Genomic DNA, 22,208 nt, shown 5'->3' with positions numbered 1-22,208 from the left:
GGTTCAGGCCATCTCTTGCCCTGAGGGTGGGAAACTGTCTCTAAAGGCAGAAAAATCAGCAATGATCAATGGCATGAGGAAACAGAAGGCAATGGAAACCACTGCATTAAAGGCACATAATGTGTGTACACAGAACATGTGGCCTGTAATTGGAAATGTGAGATGACAATCCCTCCATTGGCAAAAGATTCTGGATTAGAATTCATATCTACGGGAGGGAGCTGCCAAGAGGGAGGGGGCCATGAGAGAAAGATCAAATAACCAATCAAAGGACAACATTCCACAAGGCAGGGTGTGGAATGTCAGAAGTGTGAACATGGTACGGAAGTTAGAAAATGTAAAAAGGGAAATGCTAAGGCTCAGTCTGGATGTAGCGGGGATCAGTGAAGTGAAATAGAAAGAAGAAAGGATTTCTGGTCAAATTAGTACAGGGTAATATCAACAGCAGCAGGAAATGGAATAATGGGAGAAGAATTCATTATGAACGGGAAGGTAGTGCAGATAGATAGATAGCGTGAATAGTTCAGTGATAGCACTGTTTTCATCAGCATCTACAGCAAACCAACACTGATAATGATAGTTGAGGTATACATGCCAACACTGCAAACCAAAGATGACAAGGTAGTGTGTGAGGATATTAAACTGATAATTCAGTACATAAAGGGAGATGAAAATCTAACAGTCATGGGGGATTGGAATGTGGTTGTCGAGGATGCAGTAAAAGGATGGGTTCGGTACTAGGAATGAGAGAGGGGATAGATTGAGTTCTCCAATAAATTTCAGCTAACAATAGTGAGTACTCAGTTCAAGAATCACAAGAGGAAGAGGTACGCTTGGAAAAGGCCGGGAGGTATGGGGAGATTTCAGTTAGATTACATCATAGTTAGGCAGAAATTCCAAAACCAGATACTGATTTGTAAGGCATTCCCAGCGGCAGATACAGACTCAGATCAAAATTCAGTAGTGATGAAGAGTGGGTTCAAGTTTAAGAGACTAGTCAGGAAGAATGAATGCACACCCAAGTGGAATATGGAAATACTAAAGAACAGAGAGATAATGTTCGAAGTTCCCTGAGGCTATAGATACTGCAATAAGGAATAGCCCAGTACAGTTGAAGAGGAATGGATATCTCTGAAAAGAGCAACCATAGAAGTTGAAAAGAAAAATATAGATAAAAAGAAGGAAAATGCAAAAAAACCATTGGTAACAGAAGAAATACTTCAGTTGATCAATGAAAGAAGGAAGTACAAAAATGTTCAGGGAAATTCAGGAATACAGAATGGCAAGTCACTTACAAGTGAAATAAATAAAGAAATCAAAAAAGGAATGATTGTTGGAAGGACTGACCCAGCATACATAAAAGTTAAAACAACCTTTGATTAAATTAAAGGCAAGGGTGCTAATATTAAGAGTGCAATGAGAATTCCACTGTTAAATGCAGAGGAGAGAGCGGATAGGTGGAAAAAGCACACTGAAGGCCTCTGGGAGGGGAAGACTTGTCTGATGGCATGACAGAAGAAAAAACAGGAATTGATATAGAAGACATAGGGGATCCAGTATTAGAATCTAAATTTAAGAGAGATTTAGAAGGCTTAAGATCAGCAGAAGGGAGAGAGATCATTTCATCAGAATTTCTAAAATCATTGGGGGGATGTGGTAACAAAATGATTATTCACATTGGTGTGTAGAATGTATGAGGCTGGTGATATACCATTTGACTTTTGGAAAAACATCACCCACACAATTCTGCAGATTGCACGAGCCGACAAGTGTGAGAATTATTGCACAATCGACATAACATTTCATGCTTCCAGATTGCTGACAACAAAAATACACAGAAGAAAGGAAAAGAAAACTGAGGATGTGTTAGATGGTGATCAGTTTGGCTTTAGGAAATGTAAAGGCACCAGAGACACAATTCTGATGCTGCAGCTGATAATCGCAGCAATACTAAAGAAAAATCAAGAAAAACTCGTATGATTTGTTGACCTGGAAAAAGCTTATGATAATGTAAAATGGTCAAAATTCTGAAAAAAAAAAAAAAATTGGGATAAGCTACAGGGAAAGACGGGTAAATTATGTACAAGAGTCGAGAGGGGACAATAACAGTGGAAGACTAACAACAAAGTGCTCAGATTAAAATTGATGTCAGACAGGGATGCAGTCTTTCACCACTACTGCTGAGTCTATATACTGAAGAATCAATAATGGAAATAAAAGAATGGTTCAAGAGTGGAATGAATTCAAAGTGAAAGGGTTTCAATGATAAGATTCGTTGATAACACTGCTATTCTCTGTGAGAGTGAAGAGGAATTACAAGATATGCTGAATAGAATGAACAGTCTAATGAGTACAGAATATAGTTTGAGAGTAAATTGAAGAAAGATGAAAGTAATGACAAGAAGCAGAAATGAGAACTGTGAGAAATTCAACATCAGGATTGGTGATCATGAAAGAGATGAAGTTAAGGAATTCTGCTACCTACACACCAAAAAAACCCATGACAGACAGAGCAAGGAGGCCATAAAACGGTGACTAGCACAGGCAAAGAGCGCATTCATGAGCAAGAGAGGTCTACTAGTATGAAACATAGATTTTAATTTGAGTAAGACATTTCTGAGAATGGACATTTGAGGCACAGCATTGTATGGTAGTGAGACATGGACTGTGGAAAAAGTGGAACAGAAGAGAATCAAAGCATTTGTGATGTGGTGCTGCAGAAGAATGCTGAAAATTCGGTGCACTGATAAGGTAAGGAAGGGGGAGGTTCTGTGCAAAATTGGTGAGGAAAGGGTTATACGGAAAACACTGATGATAAGAGGAGACAGGATGATAAAATATGTGTTAAGACCTCCATGGTGGTAGAAGGAACTGTAAAGGGTAGAAACTGTAGAGGAGGTTTAGCTCTAAATGTAGAAAAATGTAAGGTAACATAAAAAAATAGGAAAAGAAATCCTGTATCGTGTGAATACAGCATTAACAGATTAATAGTGTGCTGCTTGACACAGTCATGTTGATTAAATACCTAGGCAACCTGTTACAAAATGATATGAAATGAAATGAGAATCTAAGTTTTGTAGTATGGAAGGCAAATGGTTTTCTTTGGCCTATCGGAAGAATTTTAGGTACATGTGGTTCATCTGTAAAAGGAGACTGCATATAGGACAGTAGTCTGACCTATTCTTAAGTACTGCTCGAGGGTTTGGGATTCGCACCAGATCAAATTAAAGGAAGACATAGCAATAATTCAAAGGCGACCTGCTAGATTTGTTACTGGTAGATTCGAACAGCACTCAAGTGTTATGGAGAAGCTTTAGGAACTCAAATGGGAATCGCTGAAAAGAAGTAGACATTCTTTTCAATGAACACTATTGAGAAAATTTAAGGAACTGGCATTTGAAGCTGACTGTAAAACTAATACTACTGTTGCTGATGTATAATTCACATAATGACCACGAAGATAAGATAAGTAGGGACTTGCATGGAGGCGTATACACATTTGTTTTTCTTTTGCTCTATTTGTGAGTGGAACAGGAATGGAAATGACTAGTAGCAGTACAAGTTCCCTCTGCCACAAGCCATATGGTGGCCTGCAAAGTATGTATGTAAATGGAAATAAATGACGCACTATCCAACACAGCATGCTGCATCCATCAAACCAAGAAATTTTCAATTCAGTCATAAATTTTATTTGATACTTCATATAAGTGCAATTTGCTAGTAAGAGCTAGCATGGTTCCAAGGAAAATGTTATTTGAAAGACCAGAGAGATTGCATTTACCTGACTTCCTTCATCCATGACTTTCAGGGTGACATGAGAACAGTGGGACTTGGATTTCACACAACTGTTTCTGAAATTCATGCTGGTTGGCGTGGAGAAGATCATTCTGACTGAGGTAACCAAAAATGGTTCAAATGGCTCCTAGCACTATTGGACTTAACTTCTGAGGTCATCAGTCCCCTAAACCTAGCTAACCTAAGGACATCACACACATCCATGCCTGAGATAGTAGCGGTCTTGCTGTTCCAGACTGTAGCGCCTAGAACTGCTTGGCCACCCCGGCCAGAGACTGAGGTAAACCAATTACACTTGAGCTGAGAATATGTTCTCTGATTCTAAAACATATGGATATGAAGGAAATTGGATGTCTCTTCTGTGGATCACTTCGGCTATGTTTTTTGTTGACAGAAGTGACTTGTGTGTTTTTCCAACTCTGAGGAAAATTTTTATACATGGGATCTATGATATATTATAGGTAAAAAGAGGGGCTAACTCGAGTACGAATTATGTATAGAATCTGATAGGGCCCTAGACTTCTGTTCAATTTTATAGATTTCAGCCAATGGCACTAATATGTATATAGCTCATCTTTGCAGTGATGAAAGAATGAAAAGCAATATTTCACGATTTTTCTTTGCAAAGAGCCTTTTAAAGAATGAATTAAGAATTTCTGCTTTTGCCTTGGTACCCTCAATTCCAGTTCCTGTGTCGTCATACATGAGCATCTGTACATCAATTTGGTACCAGCGACAGACTTTACATATGACCAGAATTGCTTTGGGTTTTGCAAGAGATCTTTCAGTAATATTCTGCTATAGTAATCATTTAAGGCTTCACTCACTGCCTTCTTGATAGCCCGTTTCGTAGCTTTCTATCTATATATTTATATACTTTGATTTGCACTACTGTATGCTAGCCTCTGCTTCTTTACAATGACTACACCAAGGAGAATTTTTGAATTTGAAAAATTTGAATTTTTGGGCTTACTTCCAAATTTAATTTTTTCCCCCTCCATTAAATGTAAGAGGAACTGCTGAACTATAGCTTTTGTATGCCACTGTCTGTCTACACTGCTAAAAATTGCCATGAAAAGAAATGATCTGTGTACACTTTTCTCTCAAGGTATAGGGACAACAAATTTTATGTCCTTTTTTAAAGTGTTTGTCTTCAATACAATTTTCCTCATTTTTACTAAAAGTTTTACCCCCAAAAATGATAAACAAAAAAGCAACAATAAGAAACTTACTGGTTTCTTCCATATCTGAGGTCTGCATTTGCCACATCACTGTCTTCTTGATGTCCTTTCCAGTCCATATAATCCCCAAATGGGAGACTAATGGGAAACTGTAAGCCACGAAACTGCTTCTTTTCAGGATCCCAAACATACTTTGTTTTTTGAAACATAAACCATATGACTGGTTCCTTTGTTACTCCATCCTGAGGAGGAAAAAGAGCTCATAGAATGTGCAGATAAACCTAGCAATTGCTGTATTTTATTTATTAGGAAAATTAATGCTCTGCACAAATTGACAGTTGCCAAGAAAGAGTGTTAATACCACTGCAGTGCAGTACAAATACCGTAAAATTACCAACTGAAGGCATACAATCCCAGGCACAACAAGAAAATGTTGCACTCAAAAAGAAACAGCTCAATAACATTATGTATCTAATTGTTGAACAACTTACCAAACGAGAAAGCGCTGGCAGATAGACACAATAAAACACACACACACACACACACACACACACACACACACACACACACACACACAAACTTCAAGCTTTCGCAACCCATGGTTGCTTCATCAGGAAAGAGGGAAGGGAAGGATGGAAGGATGTGGGTTTTAAGGGAGAGGGTAAGGAGTCATTCCAATCCCGGGAGCGAAAAGACTTACCTTGGGGGGAAAAAGGGACAGGTACACACACACACACACACACACACACACACACACACACACACACACACACATCCGCACATATACAGGCACAAGCAGACATATCTGTGTGTGTGTGTGTGTGTGTGTGTGTGTGTGTGTGTGTGTGTGTGTGTGTGCGGGCGCGCGCGTGTATACCTGTCCCTTTTTCCCCCTAAGGTAAGTCTTTCTGCTCCTGGGATTGGAATGACTCCTTACCCTCTCCCTTGAAACCCACATCCCTTCGTCTTTCCCTCTCCTTCCCTCTTTCCTGATGAAGCAACTGTGGGTTGCGAAAGCTTGAAGTTTGTGTGTGTGTGTTTTTTTATTGTGTCTGTCTACCAGTGCTTTCTCGTTTGGTAAGTCGCAGCATCTTTTTTAATATAATGGTTGAACAACTTATATTGTACCAATATTTAAACAGATGATGAAACAGTGTTTTTTTTATGGCTGAAGGCACAACTACTGGCATCTGGCATTTACAACTCTTAGTTTGAGTTCTAGACATAATATGTAGCACATTCCATGAGAAACAAGAGAAACATGGCAAGAGCACAACTACACCAAGATTATTGTGACTAATTACCACAAACATACCAATATTAACAGCTTTATCGAAATAAACTCAAATCATCTTTACAGTGCACTACTATCCACTACATGTTGATGACACATTATGTTAAAATATAATAAAAGTCTCTCAGATTTTATATAACGGTCATTCCAGATATTTGACCCAGAATAACATGGAAACAACATATGGTTCTGTCTACACCCAACATAACAGAAATTTCCATCAAATATGTCAGCTGTGTACTATCATCACAGTAACATAAACCTGTACATTTCAATAGGCTGTATTTATTTAGGAAGCGAATATGTCATCTCACTGTCAAAGCACACTATTTTCCAGTTGGGCTTCCATCATGTATTCGGACATCACACCTCAGGGATCAGTTCTTTATGCAGATAATAAACAGTCACTTTACGACTGTATGCAAACCACAACCTTGAGGAAAAAGTCAATCCAATTTCAACGCGAAATAGCAATCAGTTAGCAATACTAGTGAACTATTGCCCTATTATCTAAGACATTTTTACACGGAAATGGGTTAGAAGCCAAATTTGCCAACATTTCATTAAAAGCCATCAATTTTTCATTACCCGTCACAAAATTTTCTTGTCTTCAGAGATGCATCAGGTAGGAAAGATAACCCGAGAAAAATACTAAACTGTTTGTTACTCTTCGTAGTTGCATTAAATGTAAAAAGTTATTGTAAAACCATTAATCAGCTGCACAATACTCAAATATTTAAAATAAGACCACAGGTGAAGAATGGACTTTCTATTCAAGAAAGAATGAGCAAGGAGGCACACGCTTGGTTAGCAAGCCGCAAAATCAGACTTATTTGGACAGATGTCCATAAATTAATGGTTGTATGTGCTAGTTTAAGGATACTTTTATTACTTGTGAGTAGACACACTTTTTTCAGCTCTTGCCTACCTAACTTTCAATCTACAGTATAAGTTGACAGACACTGGGCTGAAAGTGTGGTTATATCATACTGCAGCTTACTTTAGTAGTTAAAGATGATTCACAAAGGATGTCATAGAAAAGATGATTCCATAATGCATTTCATACAGACTAGGCAAGCTTTATTGAAAAGTAAGGTTTCACAATCATGTCATCTGGTAACATAGGAAGTTAATCAATTATCACTGCACTTGCTCATGTTATAGTATTGGATTTTATGCTCTTATGACTTCTTAATACTTATTTTATTGCTTCTTTGTTCTTATGACCTGAACAATTCATATTTTTCCTTAAACTGTCCTCCCACAAAAGAGATTAAACATCTGAAAGTAAAACATTACTTAGGCTCTAAAATACCTGAACAAAGAAAAAGCCTACACTATGCACAAATAAGAACATAAATACCTAAAAATATGTTTCATTGTAATGGAAAGTCCTGGTGAAACAAAAATAATTTAAGGAGTAAAGATAACAACACAACAAATAGCAGGAATGTCGAGTGGTCGAAAGGGACACAAACAAGACTAAAAACTTCATTAGCTTTTAGATGAACAATCCTCATTCCACCCCCAAACTCTCCCACTCACAGCCACATTGAAGAGGCTGACTACATTGCACCAGCACTGTGATTCTGCAACTTGACAAGGGTGAGGTTGTTGAGTTGGCAGGAGAGGGTGAGTGCACAAAGTTGGAGAGCAGGAGGACAGTTGGAGGGAGGGTGACTGGAGGCTGGGAGGGAGAAGCAATGGGTGCACAGGCTGGAATGTGGAACAGCCACATATTCCCGAGAGCTCATGCAGTGCTTGATTACATGTAGGAGTGGCTTGGGGGTGGGGTGATGGACAGGGAGAAGAGTTTGTGGGGAAAATACTGAGGACGTAGGATGAGTGAAGTTATGGTCCTGGGGCAGACGTGGAGGTGGGTGTGGGACAGGGGGCTGGCAGAGATTGAGGATTACTGATCGAATGATGTGTTGCAAGGACAACTCACAGATACATAATTCAGATAAGCTGGCATAGAAAGATCCAAATGGCAGGTGCTGTGAATCAAACGCCATCCACAGGCCCTGGCAGGTCAATCAGTACTGACCACCTACCATGTAATCCTCTGCCAATGGTGTCACTCGAAGCAGTATGGAGGGCATGAGGCCAGCACACCACTCTTCCAGCTGTTTTCACTTTTTGTGTCCTGAAGCTGTGACGATTTGGGCAAGTAGATATTCAGCTGGCACCACGAGGCCAAGTGCATTTGTTACACTCCACACGTCAAGGAAAAATCTCTTGTACGTGGGCTGTCCTGACCAGTCGGCCGTTGAAATCAAGCCACTACGAAATAGTGTGGACAGATGGCTGGCTGTTATGCCCACGTAAAATACTGAGAAGAAACTGCAGCAGAACTGATAAATGATATTAAACCTTTCACAGCTGTTATTTGGCTAAGAAAAGAAGGTGCAATGAATAAAGAAAAAAATGACATTTGCTTTGTTATAAACAGAGATACGTAATCAGGCAGAATACGGCACTGCGGTCGGCAAGAGTGATATAAGACAACAAGTGTGTGGCGCAGCTTTTAGATCAGTTACTGCTACTACAATGGCAAGTCATCAAGAATTAAGTGAGTTTGAATGTGGTGTTACAGCTGGTGCATGATCAATGAGACACAGCATCTCCGAGGTAGTGATGAATTGGGGATTTTCCTGTATGACCATTTCACAAGTGTACCATGAATGTCAGGAACCTGGTAAAACATCAAATCTCCGACATCGCTGCGGCCGGAAAAGACCCTGTGAGAACGGGAACGACGACAACTGAAGAGAACCGTTCAACGTGACAGAAGTGCAAACCTTCTGCAAACTGCTGCAGATTTCAATGCTGGACCATCAAGCATCAGCGTGCGAACTGTTCAATGAAACATCATCAATATGGGATTTTCCACTGGCCACCAAACTCCTCAGACACAAACATTACTGAGCATATCTGGGATGCCTTGCAACATGCTGTTCAGAAGAAATTTCCATCCCTTCGTACTCTGGACAGCCCTGTAGGATTCATGGTGTCAGTACCGTCCACCACTACTTCAGACATAAGTTGAGTCCATGCCGTGTCATGTTGCCGCACTTCTGCATGTTCATGGAAGCCACACACATTAGGCAGGTGTACCACTTTCTTTGGCTCTTCGGTGTTAGAGGGTAATCCCAAAAGTAAGGTCTCCTATTTTTTTTTATAAGTACATCGACCCGTTTATTTCTACAATGGTTTACATCAGTTTACAGATTGAACATTTAGCAATTTTTCGACATAATGACCATTTATGTCGATGTATTTTTGTAGACGCTGTGGCAGTTTTTGTATGCCCATGTCATACCAGCTCGCCGCCATGCTGGTCAGAAAGTTATGAGCTGGCGTGATTGTTGCTTGGTCTCAGGTTTCCATTAAAATTCTGTGAGCGGTGCTTCGGGAAACCTCAGGAACCAACGTGCAGAGATCATCCAGGGTGATCCACCAATCTTCATGCTTGCTTTGCTCAACCTTCAACACTGTCTCCTCAGAAATTGACTGTCTCCCGCTCCTTTGTTCGGCGTGAATTTCGGTCCGACCAGCTGCAAACTCTCTGCACCATTTTTGACATCCATGCACGACTCACCATACACTTTCGTCAATTGGGGATGGATTTCAATCGGCACAATGCCCTTTGCGTTCAAAAACCGAATAATTCGAACTTGGCGGTAACATCCAACGGAAGCTCCATTCTCAACGGCTGCCAAGCCAAGACTGAGCACCTCAGCATGGCGTGCGCATGTTTACACACAGAGCATGAAGCACTCTTCATAACAGTGTGACCAACTGCCACATGAACAGAGTTTTGTACTTATAAAAAAAAAAAAAGGAGACCTTACTTTTGGGATTACTCTCATGCAAATAAATGTTGACATTTTGAAATGTTTGTACAGTTTTGTATTCTTTAAGTGCCTTGTCAGCTTTTAGAATTTACCAAAGGGCCTTTGTCAAGAATATGCATAACAAACTTTGCTTTTGAAAGTAATAAAAGCTACTAACATTACTAGACAATGAACTGGCTTCCAAACTTTTAAGAAATTTTTTTTTAAGTTGAACACTGTAGTAATTAACTTAAATTGTGCTTTCCTACTAAAGGCAAAAAGAGAAAGCATTGCAATTTGAATGAGAAGACAGTAGACCCAAAGGTTTTTCCCTCTCCAGTATTGGACTACTGACATTCCCACAGGCATTTATATGACATAATATTTTGAAGAAATAGTGGAATTCTTCTTCAAAAATAACATGGGGAAGCTGTCAAATGTTATTTTAACCTACTTTTCAAGGCAGAAATAAATTATATTCTTGTGGAGGTCACATCTGTTAAAGAACCGCACCGTGGAGCTAATGAATTTGTCTATATGTTTGGTCTTCAAAATACCCTATTTATCATGAACTCTAACCCAAGTTCAAAAAGCATTAAGATAGCTTCATTATTGTGAAAAAAAGAGTTATTGAACCACATGAAGAGAAACAGTTTCAGGCAGAAATCAAGGAAATATTGTACTGCACCTGGTTGCACCTCCAAACGATAGTACGTTTAAAATTACTGTCCCTCGCCACTACAGTTTTGCCACATCGGCTGCCAGCTACTGTTCAGTTATAGACAACACACAAACACGGCAAGTTACTTCACAAATTATGCTATTAATGTGTAACGCGGAGTAATGTTGAAGGTGGCCACTGCGAGGTATTTTGGAAATGCGAGATAGTCTGTAAACAGCTGATTTTAATGGGTTGCGGTAGGAGATGCATTTTGTAGCCCTGTATTGTAACTTGCGTCCTAAGCTAACCTCAACCTTGTGATGTATCTGAGAAAGCATTGGTCAACATTCTGTGGCAGAACTAAAATCACCGTTGCTTTGTTCATGGCTATTAAAGCTAACCACTACGAGCAAACTCGAAAAAGAAAAAGTTCAGTTTCAGTGCTAATTCAGTTTCAATGCTAAAAGTGAACTGTACATTCTTGCTATCATTGGTTACTTGAAACTATCCTCTCACTGAATACATGAGTTGTCGCTTGGCACTTTTACATCCCAGCTGATGTTACTCAGGCAGTGAATTGTATTTAGGTTCAGTCAGCACTTTCACTTAAGCTGGTGTAGATGGGGAATCCATATCAACTGAGAATCAAAAGCCAGTGCTAAAAAGCGATAAGTCTCCACCACTTTGAGTAATTGGTCATCGTGGTAAAGTTCTGTTTGTGGGTGAACAGTATGACATCGACAGAAGAGCTTGACGCGAGTCCTGGCGATGGAAAACTGAAAGCCATGTGTGAGGGCTGCTGATTGTGCTTTTCGTATGGTGTCTTGCAGTTGACATTCAACAGCACCCACACTAGAGGAGCAATAGTGGAGGCAAAACTCGTCAGCATACAAGGGGGGCAATACTGAGGACCCAACAGCTGATGCTAGACCATTGATAGCTACTACAAGGAAAGGGACAGTCGGTACAGAACCCTGCAGGTCCCCATTCTCTTTTATGGGGAGGTACTGTAGGAACTTAAATGCAGAACGTACAATGCAACAGGAAGTTCTTGATGAAAATCAGGAGTGGACCCCAGAGATCCTCCTTGTGCAAGGTTGCAAGGATGTGGTGTTATAAGCCCTTTGGAAGTCTAGGAAGATGGCTACAAGATGTTGATGTCAGACAAAAGCTGTTTGTATGGCAGACTCCAGGTAAACCAGGTTATCAGTAGTGGAATGGCCTTGATAAAACTATCCTGGGATGGAGCAAGAAGACACCGAGATTCAAGGAGCCAACACAAATGCTGGATCACCATGCGTCAAGCAACTTACAGAAAACAATTTGAGACTTATTGGGTGATAATGTCCCAGCCTAGAGGGTGCTTACCCAGTTTCAGTACTGGGAGAATGGTATTTCTCACCACTGTGATGGGAACTCACCCTCACTCCAGCATGCTATATGGCAAGGATATTAAGGTGACAGTCCACAGACCCTCCAGTGGATGGACGGGAGAAGAAAAAGGCTGCAAATGGAAACATCAATGGCCGAAAAACTTCCGTCTGCCACACTGAAGTGTGTGGGGGTAACAATATTCAAGAGGCAAAGGTAAGTTGTGCTAGTAAATTTTCGAGGTCTTTACCATGGCCAGTGACCATGATTCCACCCTGCACAGGGTTATGGGCACTGAAACCATTCAAGAATAGAAAAGGTGGGGGGAGCTAAGAAACCAATGCAAACAGTATGTTCTGAGACACTTCACAATCTGGGAGGGAGGTAAACACTGCAGATGATAATGTCCTGAAATGTCCTTTCCTGAACAGCCACAGCCTCCAAAGGTGTATTAAGAGGCATGAGTCTCGGACATATGTGCAAACTGTACCCAATATCCTGCCATTAGTAGCATGATTGTTGTAATATCCCCAGTATCCATGAAGGGCTGAGGTCTGCCGTGCTGGAGATCAAGTTTCCTGAAGGGCAATGCAGAAGGCAGATGGAGTGTTTAAAAGATGATGTGGCTCAGCCACATGGTGGAAAAAACTGCTACAATTCCACTGTCGGTGTACAGTGAGGCCATGATGAGACAAAGGGGCAGGTTATGCCTTACAGTCACCTGCTACCTCTGGTTGAGGGGTTATGGCATCAAAATACATAGCTTTAGGTTCCACTGTGTGGTGCGAACTGGGTCCTCAGGGGCCGCTGGAATCTCTGCCTCAGTCACACGAGTGGAACAGGTGGGATCTAGTGGCATGGGGCTCACCGTACTGTCCTCCTTCTTGGAGGACTTTTCTTGCCTTTCCTCTCCTTAAAGGATTTTGATGACTGCAAGGGTTTCTCTGAATCAGTTTCAGGTAAAGATGATCGCTAAGCCCTGTGACCAGCAGGCTGTGGCTCCTTCAGCCACTGGGTGATGTCCAGCTGTAGACAGGTGGAAACCTTGTAAGGAAGTGTCCCAAAGGATCCCTTCCTGGCAAGAGAAGCTGTCGGAAGGTGATTTCCATGCGGCTGGGAGATGGGGACCAATATCCCCGGTGTGCGGGAAACCATCAATCCCCAATGTAGATGTGGGGGAAGCAGCAAGAGGGGAATCCCCAACCATCAGGGGGGCTGGCATGGTCGGGTGGCCCTGAGGGACTGCTACAGGAGGTGTAATGGGCAGGGGTACCGTCACCAAAAGGGGGTGACGTCATCATAGCTGTAGCATATGACTGTTTGACATGCTGGGTGCAATCACTCGTACTACTTCTTGGCCTCTTGGTAACTGTGTTTCTCCAGAGTCTTGTATTTTCATTTTCTTTCTCCCTGGAAACTAGTGCAATCTGGTGAGCAGGTGCTTTCCACAGTTGACATAGGTGGTGGGAGGTACAGGGAGTGTCTGCAAGTAGCACTTGTCCACAATCTTGACAGATGGAGCCAGCATTGCACCACAAAGGTATGTGCCCAAATTTTAGACACTTGAAGCACTGCACGGTGGATGGGTGGGGGTACGCTCAAACGGTTTCACGTCACATCAGTATACCATCACTTTGACCTTCTCAGGCTATGAATCACACTCAAAGGGCAAGATGAAGGTACCAGTAATGAGCCTACTGTCCTTTGGCCCCCTATGCACATGATGGACAAAGTGTACACCCCGTCACTCCAAGTTGATGCGTTGCTCGTCATCAGATTGTAAGAGCAAGTCTCTGTGGAAAATTATGCCCTGAATTAAATTTAGACTGTTATGTGGAGTGACAGTCATTGGTCCATCACCCAGCTTGGTTCAAGCGTACAGTGCATGTGAATGGGTAGGGGATGCCATTTTGACCAAAACTGACCCAGTATTCATTTTAGAGATGGTTGTCGTTTCCCCAAATTTGTCTTCTAAGTTCTCCACAAAGAGCAAGAGCTTTGTGGCCAAGAAGGAATCACCTTCAGTCATTGTACAAACCAAGTATTGTGGGTGGTATTGCTCTGCTTGCCACTTAGCCCCACATTCTCCCCATGGCGCAATAAGGGAAGGGAACATTTTAGTGTTGTATCTCTCTGTAATGAGAAAGGGCTGTCCTGTCATAAAGACTGCTTGGGCCGTATGACCATCAGCAGGAGATAACTTTATCCACTTCATTTGCAGCTGATCTGCCATGGTGCCACCCACTCTAAACAGGGGCTCTTCCCATGGGCACCACCCAGCCTCAAAATTGGCTACCTGGCCCGTAACTTGTTGCTCAGAGTCCCCATGTCCCAGTCATGACAGGCACACACTCTTTGGCATAAATGGGGAGTTTTCAACTCAGGCACCAACATTGCAAATTCTGCTTGGTCAGGGGGCTACCAATGTGCAGGTATTTGATAAACCCCTCACAATCAGATGGCTACTGTGCTGGGTTTTGTGTGTATTACTATACTAAAGGGAAGGGTACACAGATGGAATGCCACAAATGTCGAGCACACATCACATTGGGCCACCTGCCCAACACCACTCGGACTGCTGGAGAATTTTGAAAATTGGTGGCAGGTCAAACCAAACAACTGGGACCATGTATTTTGTTAATGAAAAGCCGTAGAATACATTGAAAGTGGAAACTAGAGGCCCAATCGTAAACCAGGTCCAAGCAGGGTCAGCAGCTAGAAAACCATCTGATGGAGAGTCAGTGAGGAAATGGGGCAGTGGATATATAAGCAGGCAGCACGGAAATTAAGTAATGCTGCAAAAGCTGGGTGCCCGTGGTAGCCAAGTATGCATTCACAAAAGGATTGTGAGCCACCTGGGGGGTGTATGTGTGTTGTTTGTGATGTGGTTATCATGTATGATGAAATACAAAATAAAACTGACAGACACACGATTTAAAATCAAAATACATCAAGAAAAAATCCTGGGCGTGGAATTGGAAGTGAACTGACCACTTGTTGTGGTAATTTCGCAACAGCGAATGGTTCGGGTGTGATGTTGAGTGCTCTAATTGGAGGAAACCAACTTCCAACGCGTGAAGTGTCAACTATCAAGTAATTTTAATCGGAGTATAAGGTGACAATACTTATGGTCACAGATTCATGCAAGTTGGTGATCACTCTCATAGATTCGAGGTAACAATAAACATGCCAGAAAAAAAAGCAGACAGAAAATAACGCCAAAACTGACAAAGAAAAGTAAATGAAATTGGCAAACCATAACACTGATAGAGAGTGTACAATAAAAAAAATTTACTTTCCCCTATCCTATTTTTCTAACATCAATAGTCACTTCATGGTCAAGACATAGACCCCACACTACACATGATGAGTGAAATATGGGCTTAAGAAGCACTGTAGGAAAACAAACAAAAAGAATACAACACTCCAGTGGTTCTGGGGAATATTTATTATAGTTCCAAAATAAGTTAATGTGTAACTCAGATGATTTACCTTAGCTTGATGTACAGACACTAGTTCAGAGGACCCATTGTTGGCTGTTGGTACAACTTTTGCCACTTTCGCTTTGAAAGGATCATTAGTCTGAAAAACAGTAATACACACTTTTAAATAACCTATACCAATAATACTGTACTTATAATACAACAAAGCAATGCACAGATAACAACAAAATAAATGATAATGAAGGAAGCACAACACTGAATCCTAATATAGCACAGCTAACATCTTTATTGGACTTAATTAGCATGTATTTACTTAGGGTAGGTTAGTATCTAAAAATGTATTCTTTAGCTACTAGTGTTATCCCAAATATTTTAAAATTTTGAATATTTATTGAATTACCATCAACTTGGTACAATTATCTACTGAATAACCTACACACTTTGGGGGGGGGGGGGGGGGGGGGGGGGTTTGTTGATTTTTCCAACAAATGTCACTTGTTCTCTCTTGCCCTTTTATCACTCTGTTGGACATCATGACAAGTGGTTGATTATGTGTCTTTGAGATGTGGGATAGATTTTAAGTTATTCACTCTTTGTATTGTTATAAACGTTCTATTTGGTGTCATCAATTTCATATTTCATCATTACTCACACAGCTGTAGGTGAACACTCATCTTCACACTGCAAATTCTCTCTCTCATTCCTATAATTAGGCTTGCTGTAAATTTTCATACCTATTCTGTTCTATCAATATAAATATCTGCAATTCCTCAGACCAACAGCTATGGGCATATTCTAAGGCAGGAAAGCTATTTGATACAATTTCCACTTTACTGCACAACTTTCTGACATTACAGGTGACAGTAAGCTTGACATTGGCAACTTCAGGAGATGGGATTTTAAAGCAGCCTTTGTGAACTGAGAAACCAGTGCAGTTTTTAACTATTTTCTTTCTACTGAAATGCAAAATGCAATCATATCTTTAAATTTTACTCGTCAAATTCTCCCAATCTTACTTCAATAATAAAAGCTGCAACAGGCTGTCTTTTATTTATAACGTCTAATTTTATTCGTCAATATTTCACTTTTGGTGCTTGGTTTGTGATATGGGAGTATGTTACCAGACAAGATTTCATGTTCACATTTGTTAGCTTCACCAACTCACAGCTAGAGCAATGAGTGAAGCCTTTAATGACTACCAGAATATTGTCCAATGATCTTTCACAAAACTCAAAAGAAATTCCAGTCGTACGTAAAGGCTGTTAGTGGAATCAAAGTTAGTGCCCAACGCCTGGCAAATGAGACAGACACTGAAACTGAGGGTGGCAAAGAAAAGCTGCAATTCTTAAATCTGTTTTCACATGTTCCTTTAAAGGCCTAATGAAATCCCTATTAGATTCTATACTAAATTTGCAGATGAGTTAGTAGTTTGAAGAAAGCACAGGTCATACCCATCTACAACATGGGTAGTAAATGTGATTGTCAAAACTATTGTCCAATACCATTGACATCAATTTCTTATAGAATCTTAGAACTTATTCTGAGTTCCGACATAATGAGGTATCTTGAACTGTATGACCTCTTACATGCCAACCAGGATGAATTCCAAAGAAATCGATCACACGAAACCCAACTCGTATGACGTACTGAAAGCTTTGGATCAAGGCAGCAACTTAGTACCACACTAATGCTTATAGTCAAAAGTACAATTTTATTGAGTATCAATTGAAAATTGCGCTGTGCTGAGGACTTTTTTGTAGGTAGGCTGAAGCGCACTATCCTGGATGGAGAGCCATCATTAGCTGTACAAGTAATTTTGAGTGTGCATGTGGGAGGAGTGCTGGGACTCTTGCTATTCAAGTTGTATATTAATAACCTTGTGGACAATATCAATAGTAGCCTCAGACTTTTTGCAGACGGTGCAGTTATTGATAATGAAATACTGTCTGAAAGAAGCTGCAGAAATATCCAGTAAGATTTTGGAAAGATTTCAAAGTGGTACACAGATTGGCAAGTTACTTTAAATGTTTCAGAGATGCAAAATTTTACACTTCATGAAACAAAAAAATGAAGTATCCTATGAGTTTAATATCAGTGAGTCAGTTGGAACTCGTCAAACCTTACAAATACCTGGTTGTAATATCTTGTATGGATATGAAACACTCAGTTGTGGGTAAAGCAGGTGGTAAACTTTGGTTTATTGGTAGAATACTTGGGAAGTGCAACCATTCCACAATGGAGATTGCTTACAAATCACTCATGGGAGCTATTCTAAAATATTGCTCAAGTGTGTGGGACCTTTACCAAATAGTATTAACAAGGGATATTGGGCATGTACACAGAAGGGCAGCACAAATGGTCACAGGTCTGCTTGACTCATGAGAGTATGTCACAGACTCGGAAGGAACTGAACTCGCAGACTCCTGAAGACAAGACGTACAATACCTTGAAAAAGTCTACTAAAAGTCTCTGTTAGTCCATTTTTTCAGAGATGGTTGTGGGGCTCAGCTGTTCAGTACAGAATGCCAAATCAAACACCATTCAGCCATCTAATTTCTGAACTGTTATTTTACTGGGTTCCCAGTTTCGGCGTTTTATTATGCCACCTTCAGGCACCCTGACTGACATGCAGGAAGATTCCAGGCTCTGTTCCAGTCAAGTTGAAGTGATAGCCTATCAAGCAGAAACCTAAAGGTACCAGTCTTTGAATGCTGGCCCCTATTCTGACGACAACTGAGGTTGGTATAATAAATCACCAAAACTGGTAGCCCAATAAAATAATGATTTGGAAAGTAGACAGCTGAAAGGTATTTGATTTGACTATCTACTAAAAGCTTCAAGAACTGGCTTTAAGTGATGACACTTCCACAGCACCTCTGTATCATTCACATTAGGACTGTGAGGACAATTAGAATAACAACAGCATGCACACAGGCATTCAAAACAATCATTCTTCCAGCACCTTCTACATGAATGGAATGGTAAGAAATCCTAATAACTAATATAATGGAGTGTACCCTCTGCCTTGCACTTCTCGGTGGTTTGCAGAGTATAAGTGTACATGTGGAAATAAATTGTCAACATCCAATCAAAGCTACGCATCAGGCTACACTAAAGGTCAATTGGTAAACCACACAACCCGCATTTCAAAAAATATTGTCGGTGTTTCATTTTCTTCCAGTTTGCACATATATGATGTCACATCATTATGTCACAGAACCATTAGAAGAGCAGGAATTCACAACTACCATCCATTATTGTAGTACAGCCTACGTACAATTCCACAACAGATAAATACAGCAAAATTATCCCCTATTATTGAAGACAGCCTCTCTTCACAACTTCTATTCCAAATTGCATTATGAACATCACTGTGAGAGATTCTTTCAGTGCTGTGTGGTTGAAAAATTTCATATTTATCAATGAAAAATACAAACTATGGATGCTTTACGGTACCAATTTATTTAATGACTCAGTTGTTTGCTCACATGGTCATAATAACTTGTTAATGTTGACAAATACTGTCTAACAATGGCCTTTTAAGCCATAAATCTGGTCACAAAATAAAGTAATGTTGCAGGACATCCAATGTTCGTGGCTTTCTATTGAATCAGGAATATAACAGACATTAACATTTGATACATAAATGTAAAAACCAATACCTTGTCTTTCCTTTTGGTGACTCTTCACTGTTCAGTCAGTTGAGTAAATTGACTAGGATTTTTTTATATATGACATCCACGGAAGATTACCAGTAATAATTCAACTGAAGGTGGACGAGCAATGTCACGAGAAATAGGTTTTGATCAACATATGAAAAATACGAGTTCCCTGATACAAAAATCATCACAATTCTGGCATTATCAGGTACCCAAACAAAATGCAAAGTTCAAAATATTTACAAAACAGTTGGTTAGCTTCATGTTCCAAAGATTATTTGCACAATAAATCATGACTTGGAATGATTTCTTTTCCATTCCCATAACACACTAAATTGCAAATATGGCAACATGCTGACCATTTACTAGTTTGTTTCTCTCTCTCTCTCTCTCTTTAAAAATAAATAAATAAATAAATAAGAAAAAAGCTGTACGCAATACCCACTCACCAACTTTTTCACACATTACAATAGCACAAAATCTACATCTATACTTTGTAAACCATTTATGCTGCCCTTCTCTGTATACGTTCAACATCCCCCATTTAGAGCAAGCTGCCAATCTCTGCACCATGTTGAAATATTATCTATATCTGACTGAATATTTATGCAGCTTCTCTCAATATTAGCCTACTTCATTATAGATAACTACATCATCTGCAAAAAGCCTGAATTTACTATTAATATTGTCTGCAAGGTCATCAATATACAATGTTAACACCAAGGATCCCGACAAATTTCCCTGGGGCCACACCTTAAGTTACCTCTACATCTGATGCTGCCACTCCATCCAAGATAACATGCTGTGCGCTCGCTACCAAAAAGTCCTCAATCCAATCACAAATTTCACTTGATACCCCACACGATTGTACTTTTGACATTAAGCGTAGGTGGGGTACTGACTCAAGTACTTTACAGAAATCAAGAAACACTGCATCTACCTGGTTGCCTCCCACAAAACAGAAGTAGTCAACATTTTATATCATTCGGTAAGTGATTAAAACTTTTGGCTGCAGCACTGTGCAGCCCTCTATCTGCTAAAGACAGTATGTTGTGAACTGTCAGCAATAGTAACTGAAAATTTATACTGCATCAAATTTGTATTGCTATGTCAGCATAAATATCAAAGGGCTGTGAAACACACACAAAACTTACAATAGGATTTAAACAGCATATCCGCAACAGCCTACTGTCTTAAAAGATATTCACAACTAAATGCAATACCTGTGGACAACACCACACAGTTACATCAAGAGTAAAAGCCAATGGGCTATACCGTGTGTAGTATAACAAATACTATGATGTCAGTCTAGGTAATAGTCTAATAATGTGCCAAGTTTGTGATACGCAACTCTGAATGAAGTTTTATTGATATGACTTTTAAATTCTACACCAACAAATCTTTCTCCAGAATCAACTGTCTTAACCCTCAATAGTTGAATATTTTCGTGTTTACAAGTTAATTTATCTGCACTCATAATTTGGGTTTGTAGTTGAAATTAACACTATAAATAGAGATACTGCCATCTGCTCCATACTAAATATGGTGCAAACATCATGTTGCCATGTATAAGATTACACAGATACCTAGGTCATTTATGTATGTATAAAATTACTGACAGTACTACGAAACTGAATATTTATTTCAAAAAAATTGTACAGACAAGGATACTTAAGTCACCAAATTTGTTAAGTTTATAGTATATATCATATAAAAATGTGAAAAAAGGTTTAGTGTTTTCTCTCTGATTTACACTAGGCCTACATCAAAGTATTATAAATATTACTTAGGTAATTAAGTATGTGAATAGGTTCACTCATCAGACGACAGAAGTGGTGGGATCTCTAACGAAATTATTGTCGATGAATGTCTTTTCACAGCTAGACAACAATACTATTTTTGTTCTGAATATTCCTATTCACGGTACTGAGCAAACTGTACACGATTAAAAAAATATATATATATCAAACTTTACAGCAAGTTCTAACACATTCAGTAGTTGACAGTTTATCAGCTGAAAGCTAACTAAAAACAACTGTAAACAAGTTGTGTACCAGCTGTTGACACAACGTCAGCAATGTATTTCTCACAACAGGGCGCACTCAAAAACAAACTTACACTTTTGCATGTTAGAAAGCAGTGTACATGTACAGACCAGTGGCAGCAAAGGCAGCTCAATATTTGCAGCAAACCGATCACCGCCACTCCTATCAGACCGGCTTCATAATATTCCTCAACTCCATACACGGTAACCCAAATATATATCCACAGTCCATAAAGACACATAAACGGTAAAATGTATCCATGGAAAAGCAATTTTCTTGGTATATGCAAACTGACACACTGCACCAGTTCATCGATACGTGCTTCCCCCTTCATTATTTTGGAATTAACACGAGACTGATGCGAACCACGTCTTTGCACTTCATGTGGCACACTATCTTTGTTGAAGCAAGGCTTCCAACATAAACAATCATGTTCGAGAAAATTATTGTCACTGCTTTGCGACCAGTGCCCTATGATGATCGATTTTTCGGCTAGTCGAATGTTAGTCAATAACGTTCATTTTACTTTACAATACGTTTATGCCATCAGTAATTTTCTACTTCGTTAAAGACTGTTAAGAGTTCGCTAACTGCTGACTCCGATGCATTGCAACTGCCCACGTTTCGCATACCCTATAATACTCCTTTTGCAGACGGCAGTAGAGTATCGACCGCAAATGAACAGCAGAAAGTCGGTCAGGCCCAGCGGTTCATTTGAAGTATCTGTTCGGGTTACACGTTGCCGTTAGAATGCTGACACGGTTAGAATGTTGTGATCAGAAAATACTGACGATTTTGTAAACTATATTACCTTAAGAATAGTATTGGCTGCAGACGCAAGAAGACTGGTAGTAGGTTCAAAACACAATAAACAATGCTTAGTTGTGGTTGATTTATGGCGCATTATTAAGTATTATAAATCA

At 40.0% G+C, this 22,208-nt stretch overlaps 1 protein-coding gene across 1 annotated transcript in view; it reads right to left on the bottom strand.

Annotated features, from left to right (window-relative positions):
- LOC126272238 (endoplasmic reticulum transmembrane helix translocase) overlaps window positions 1-21,925 on the bottom strand; it is a 142,487-nt gene extending 120,562 nt beyond the window's left edge. The window contains exons 1-3 of the mRNA XM_049974941.1: window positions 21,359-21,925; window positions 15,631-15,720; window positions 5,028-5,218 (exon numbers count right to left, since the gene is read on the bottom strand). Coding sequence (XP_049830898.1) covers window positions 5,028-5,218; window positions 15,631-15,720; window positions 21,359-21,619 — 542 coding nt within the window. The 5' untranslated portion in view covers window positions 21,620-21,925. The remainder of the gene's footprint in view (window positions 1-5,027; window positions 5,219-15,630; window positions 15,721-21,358) is intronic.
- Between the last annotated feature and the right edge of the window lie 283 nt (window positions 21,926-22,208).

The sequence above is a fragment of the Schistocerca gregaria genome, chromosome 5 (assembly GCF_023897955.1).
Source record: "Schistocerca gregaria isolate iqSchGreg1 chromosome 5, iqSchGreg1.2, whole genome shotgun sequence".
Lineage (NCBI taxonomy): Eukaryota > Metazoa > Arthropoda > Insecta > Orthoptera > Acrididae > Schistocerca > Schistocerca gregaria.
Note: the sequence above shows the minus strand (reverse complement) of the source record. Positions and strands in the feature narration are given on the sequence as shown.